General features: G+C 37.8%; 1 protein-coding gene across 3 annotated transcripts; it reads left to right on the plus strand.

Annotated features, from left to right (window-relative positions):
- The first annotated feature begins 1,787 nt into the window (after window positions 1–1,787).
- On the plus strand, window positions 1,788–6,762 carry LOC137168129 (butyrophilin-like protein 2). Of its 3 annotated transcripts, none has more exons than XR_010924240.1 (4): window positions 1,788–1,948; window positions 4,210–4,566; window positions 4,660–5,904; window positions 5,962–6,762. XR_010924240.1 is itself a non-coding variant. In XM_067570619.1 (4 exons), exons 3-4 carry the CDS (start codon window positions 4,248–4,250, stop codon window positions 4,863–4,865), a joined length of 525 nt encoding a protein of 174 aa, XP_067426720.1. In that variant the 5' UTR covers window positions 1,791–1,948; window positions 3,786–3,863; window positions 4,210–4,247; the 3' UTR covers window positions 4,866–6,762. The 3 variants fall into 3 exon arrangements, 2 of the variants coding, with proteins under 2 accessions (XP_067426719.1, XP_067426720.1); XM_067570619.1 differs by adding an exon at window positions 3,786–3,863 and having other exon boundaries at window positions 1,791–1,948; window positions 4,660–6,762; XM_067570618.1 differs by having other exon boundaries at window positions 4,660–6,762.

Consider the following 6,762-nt stretch of genomic DNA (forward strand, 5'->3'; position numbering starts at 1 on the left):
GTGACTCTGGTAGGAAAGGCAACACATTTTGTTTACAACTTCAAAAATGAAGCATTTTGGATTTGACTGGCTTCTTCTCCATAGCTACAGCAGCTAAGAATCATGGGTAGTGTAGTATTTAGAGCTTTCCGCCAAAATGATGGAAAAATACATGATAATGTAAACTGGTTCAGAATTTAAACCTGAGTTTCTGTGCTCAGTAACATCAAGGAGATTAAATAAAGAAACATCAGAAACATGAATACAGAAAGAGGAAAAACATCTCAGGAACCAGCAGCTCTATTCTACCCTCTGCTAGAGTTTCAGCCTGTAAACAACGTGATTCAAATCAAATCAATAATGGCGTTACCAAGAAACTGATGACACTCATTTGCTCCATGAAATAAAAATTGAATCCTATCAATGCAAATGGGTACAGACATCAGGTACCCATTTCGGTTATAGTCCTATTGTGTGAACAGAGTTGAGCTCAGAGGAAGGTCAGACACAACAACAGAAACAGAGACAGTGATGAACGACCACTGACCACAGTTTCCTGAAACAGATGCAGATTTCCACTTAAGTGGAACAACAGTAATTTCCTGAGTGCTTTTTTTCTGAGCTAAGATTCTGAAGAAGCAGTAGGTTTACTGTGTCCTCGTTTAAAAATCAGATTAATGCGGCGGCGTGTCTGGTCTTCAACCAGCCCAAAACAGCACACGTCACCCAGCTATTCATATCCCTCCACTGGCTCCCAGTTGCTGCCTGCATCAAATTCAAAACCCTGACACTTGCTTACAAAACAGCAACTAAAATGGTTGGTTACCACCACCACAACAGGGCCCTAAGTTGCTAGCCGGACTCTTCTCCTTTGTAGTTCCCCGGTGGCGGAACAAATTACCTAACTCTGTTCGATCTGCAGAGACCCTCTCAATCTTTAATAAAGACTAAAGACCCAGTTCTTTCGTGAACACCTCTGCACCCGATGGACTGGAGGTAGAGAGAAAGAGAGAGAGAGAGAGAGAGAAAAACAAAAAAACAAAAACCCTGCTTCTATCCAATCCATGTACTTTATGAATTGCCTTGATGCACTGCCTGTGGGCATCTACACCCTATCAGACTCTATCTTAAGCTTTATGGCACTTGCTCGTGTTGTTATCTCCTGACTAGATCTCTGCTTGTGTTGTATCAGTTTTAGATGTCCGTCGCTTTGGAAAAAAGCATCTGCTAAATGAAAAATGTAAATGTAGATATTTACATGATAAATGTCACAGACTGCCTCAGCTAATATTAATGTTGCTACAAGAGTTACATGTTAGTGATGTTTCCGTCTTAACCTGGCTGTATTATAAGAGCTGGATACAGACTGAAAGATGGAATCTATTCAGTCAAATGAACCAAAAAAGTTTTTAGTGACTTGATTTCAACGAGAAGAAACTATTTCTTGATACAGTCACACTTTATTAATGCTCAGAGCATGGCTCACTCACATGATTCTCCTGAGTTTTGACTTTTTATTTGTATTGTGTAAACAAAGTTAAACATATCACATTTTCAGATTACAAACACAATGTTCAGATTTTATCACTAAATGTGAACATATGTGTTCTTCTGCTAACAGCATTACTGTGGCATTTACTATAGTAGCCAACATTTCCTCCAGCAGCAGCTTGTTACTGTCTGTCTACTGACTTTCTTTAGTTGGTGTTTGAATGTCTGACAGCACTTAAACACAACACGACAGGTGCATTTTTCCGGAAATCACATGAGGCATGGTAGACACACCCTCAGGGTGGAGGTAATAAAGGCAGGAAAGTAGGAAGGGAAGGAAAAAGGAAGAGAAACCAGGAAGTAGCAGGGTCAGTGAGGACCAGCAGCAGCTCAGCCATCATGGATACTTTAACATCTGCATTATCCAGGGCTGTCCTCACCACTCTGCTATTTTCAGTTACGATGTCAGCCTGTGAAGGTAGGCTGTGAGTGTTTGTGAGTCTTTGTGAGTGTCATAGATTTACCTTTTTCCTCTTTTTTGCTTTGTCATGCTAGCTGCATGCCAGTCTGTCCGTTCACCATTTTGATCATTATACATGCTAAACATCAATGTTAGCATTATCATTTGTAGCTTGTTAGCATGCTAAAATGCTAAAACTTATTTTTTTTAATCTTTTTTTAATCTTTATTAAATAATTGTTATACACCAGTAGAATAAACAAGACATGGCCAATTGACAGCACAACTTTCACATGAGTCATGACAAAGGAATGTTCAACTCAAAACAGGGAAGAGATGTATGAGGGTGTGTTTATATCGTACATACTGTACTTTGTATGTAAATGCAGACCACATTTTTTAAATGATGTGACACGTTTTATATATATATATATATATATTATATTTTTCCATATTTTTTGTTTGCTGAAAAAATAGCCTCCTTAACTGTTAACATGTTAAACATTAAATAAATGTTTTAAATTGAGTTTCTGCCTCTGAAGAGGTCATTTTGGGGCCTTATTTTCACCCTTTTTCATGTTGGTGTTGGCAGTGGTAGAAGTTCTTTTTTTTTTCTTAAGTAAAACTATTAACTGTTAATAATAAAATTGTTAACACATGTAATAGTAAAACTATTAATACCGCACAGTAAAAATACTGTAAAAGTCCTGCCTTCAAATGTTTACTTAAAGCAAAGAGTGACATAGAGGAATTACCAGCACAATGTAATTAAATTTACTGAACATCTGTTGAAGGTAGAGTTTTCAATTCTTATATAATGCTTCATGGTTAAGCTTGTTCATGTTATTTGACTTTGAAAGACGTTCTGACATTCTCAGTTGTATTGTGGTTTGAGTGTTGTGTGTTTTGCTTTTCTGCTGCTCCTCTCACTTGCCCTACATTACCCTTGTTAGCCCTGCCCTGCTCTGTGTTTTCCCCATACCTGCCATGTATCAGCCTCCACCTTCTCCTCAACTCGTGACAATCTACAGTGTAACCATAACATTTACCTGTCAGGTAGATTTAGTGGAACAATGTTTTCCTCTGTAGCAGAAGTATGCAGTTGCAGATTTTTTTGAAGTGTAAATTCCGCCCTGGTGTGGATTATTGGACACAGAAAAGATTGCCTCTACATGTGACACACATTTCTCACCATTATTGAGACTCATTTCTCTCACAAAAAATGTGCTAAAAACCCCAAATAGGAGTTTGGGAGTGTTCCCTCCATGTTCCGCCTGATATTTGTATCCTTTATGTAACCAGGTAAAAGTGTAATTGGGATTAAAATCTCTTTTTCAAGAGTGACCTGGCCAATAAATACAAACAACATAAGACAAATACACCGGTCACACACTGCAGTTAATATGCAAAACAAGATTATTGATAAAATCCACTGAAAAGGAAACTTTAGTATTTTTCAACCTGGACAACAACTAATGGGGACATTAGTTTTTTTAACATTTTTTGGAACTGATCCAGTATTGAGCAAGTGTGCTTCAGCCAGCAGCTGCGAAACGGGCTGCCATGTAATCCTTTGAGGCAAAAGCGCCTAATCAGTGTACATCCACTAAAATTGTTTTTGGATTGTTATTATGTGTCTGTTATTATGGAAAGGACTATGCAGAGAAATAAAACGTTTTTCTTTACTTTTCGCTTGATCCAGTCTGTTTGTTATGGTGTCTAACCAAGTCTTGCTCAAGTCGTGAAATTTGAGTTGTTGTCGAAATCAGCTAAATATTCAGCCATGAAAGTCTTTTAGAGCTACAGCTCTTCATGTCATCAGGTAGGGCATTCCACTGAGTTGTTTCCTTCACCAGGAAAGCTGATTGCCCAAATGCAGTGTGACAAAATGGTCAGATAGAGGATATTCTGGAGGATCTAATTGAACTTACTGAGTGAGTGTACACAAAGTCTTAGTAGACTTACTTAGTGAAGGATGGGCCAAACCATTTAAAAACTGGAACAAATTTGAAAATAACAACATACTCATTTCTCCAGTACCCTACAGTGATGGAAATGCATCGGCTTTTTGTTTGCTGCCAGCATTAACTTCTGCTGTCACAAAGCTAATGTTAGCCTCTTTTGTTGTAATGCTAACTTTGTTTCACGTATGATAAATTCAAATGTAGAGGAGAGAGTTACTTTAAGGCCTCACTGTAGAGCTGTTTGAGCTTTAACTGCTCACAAAAAAATCATTTCTTACAGAACACTATGCTGATCATTGCTTTTATTTTTGTTCAGACTATCTCAACATCAAAGTGCATCCTGGACAGAATGCCATGCTTCAGTGTCAGGGTCAAGGCGGTACTATCGGACTATTGAAGTGGATCAGAGCTGACCTAAAGTCAGACGATGGTTGGGTCTTCTTCTACCGAGAGCAGCGCTTAGTTGAGTCTTACCAGCATCCATCTTTTCGTGGTCGGGTGGAGCTGATGGATCCAAAGATGAAGAACGGAAATGCATCTGTGATTCTGAAGAACATCACCATCAATGACAATGGAACATACGAGTGTCACGTTAAAACAAAAACAGTGGGTTGGAGTCAGAGAGACGCACCTGAACGCATCAGCACTATAGGCCTGAAGGTTGAAGAATCAGGTGAGTCTGTAGGGGTGATGAGAGGTCAGCAGATAATGTCTGACATGAGTTTGAAAAGTTCTTCAGTACCTCACACCTGTTTCTGTTCTGCAGGTCCCAAAGGTGGAAACACAGAGGGTGGAAAATACACACATGATCATGTTGGAGTAATTCTGTCAGTAACTGCTTTGATTGTCCTTGGACTTGTCATCAAGAAATCTAAGGGATGTTTGGAGAAGAATTCAGACCTGCCTGATGTTGAAGCAGGTACCCCTCAGCAGCTGAAAGAAAATGAAAACAGTCACTTGTTACACTGCTGATACTCAGATATATACCTGATCCAGATATATATGAATAATATATTTGTGGATATGTATGAATAATTATGGCGAGCAGTGCCTTCCATAATTGTGACAGTTATACTGTGGAAATGACAGTATTACGGAAGCAGTGCCTTTCATAATTATGACAGGTATACTGTGGAAATGACAGTATTATCGGAAGCAGTGCCTTCCATAATTATGACAGTTATACTGTGGAAATGACAAATTATAGGAAGCAGTGCCTTCCATAATTATGACAGTTATACTGTGGAAATGACAAATTATAGGAAGCAGGGCCTTCCATAATTGTGACAGTTATACCATGGAAATGACAGTATTATCGGAAGCAGTGCCTTCCATAATTGTGACAGTTATACTGTGGAAATAACAAATTATAGGAAGCAGTGCCTTCCATAATTGTGACAGTTATACTGTCAAAATGACAAAATTATAGGAAGTAGTGCCTTTCATAATTGTGACAGTTATACCATGGAAATGACAAATTATAGGAAGCAGTGCCTTCCATAATTGTGACAGTTATACCATGGAAATAACAAATTATAGGAAGCAGTGCCTTTCATAATTGTGACAGTTATACCATGGAAATGACAGTATTATCGGAAGCAGTGCCTTCCATAATTGTGACAGTTATACTGTCAAAATGACAAAATTATAGGAAGCAGTGCCTTCCATAATTATGACAGTTATACTATGGAAATGACAAATTATAGGAAGCAGGGCCTTCCATAATTGTGACAGTTATACCATGGAAATGACAGTATTATCGGAAGCAGTGCCTTCCATAATTATGACAGTTATACTGTGGAAATGACAAATTATAGGAAGCAGGGCCTTCCATAATTGTGACAGTTATACTGTGGAAATGACAGTATTATCGGAAGCAGTGCCTTCCATAATTATGACAGTTATACTGTGGAAATGACAAATTATAGGAAGCAGTGCCTTTCATAATTGTGACAGTTATACTGTGGAAATGACAGTATTATCGGAAGCAGTGCCTTCCATAATTGTGACAGTTATACTGTCAAAATGACAAAATTATAGGAAGTAGTGCCTTTCATAATTGTGACAGTTATACTGTGGAAATGACAGTATTATCGGAAGCAGTGCCTTCCATAATTGTGACAGTTATACTGTGGAAATGACAGTATTATCGGAATCAGTGCCTTCCATAATTGTGACAGTTATACTGTGGAAATGACAGTATTATCGGAAGCAGTGCCTTCCATAATGTGCACCTCTCACACTATGTTAGCTTCACTCTTTATTATTGTTTATTTCACAGTTTTTTGGTGTGTATCTACTTCTGTACTGTCATACAAAATGTGTATCTTCTTCAGGAGATGTATGCTATTACTTTTCTTAATTGTAACATGGTGCAGTGATTTTATATAATTTTTAAAGTAAATTCTATGGGAGGAATTGTCAAACTGAGTGAGAACATTTGAGACTCAACTGCTCAGACCTCCCTTATCTTACAGACCCTATTCAAACTTTGAAACATTCACAAAACTTTCAGTTTTCAAAGTTATCAGATTGTTTTGTGATACCTTTTGTACTTTTGGAGGAATTTAAGTCTAAAGTGAGGGCTTTTACAGCAGTTTTCAGATCTGTCACGTCTGTTAGTCACGTCAAACCTTAAGGTTTGACGTTTGATGTTGAATAACAGGTTTGGCTTGTCTTCTTATCTGACAAACACAAGCAAACAAGACATACAAAAATGGCACAACGTACTGGCATGCACAAACACATAAAATTGCCTCTAAAACTTTTTGTCTGGATAAATTATAACCCTCATGAACAATTTTGCTTTATATGTTAATTGTGTACTACAACCCTTATTTTCTATGCAATTAAAAGTTTAAATATGAAA

The sequence above is a fragment of the Thunnus thynnus genome, chromosome 17 (genome assembly GCF_963924715.1).
Source record: "Thunnus thynnus chromosome 17, fThuThy2.1, whole genome shotgun sequence".
NCBI classification, from domain to species: Eukaryota; Metazoa; Chordata; class Actinopteri; order Scombriformes; family Scombridae; genus Thunnus; species Thunnus thynnus.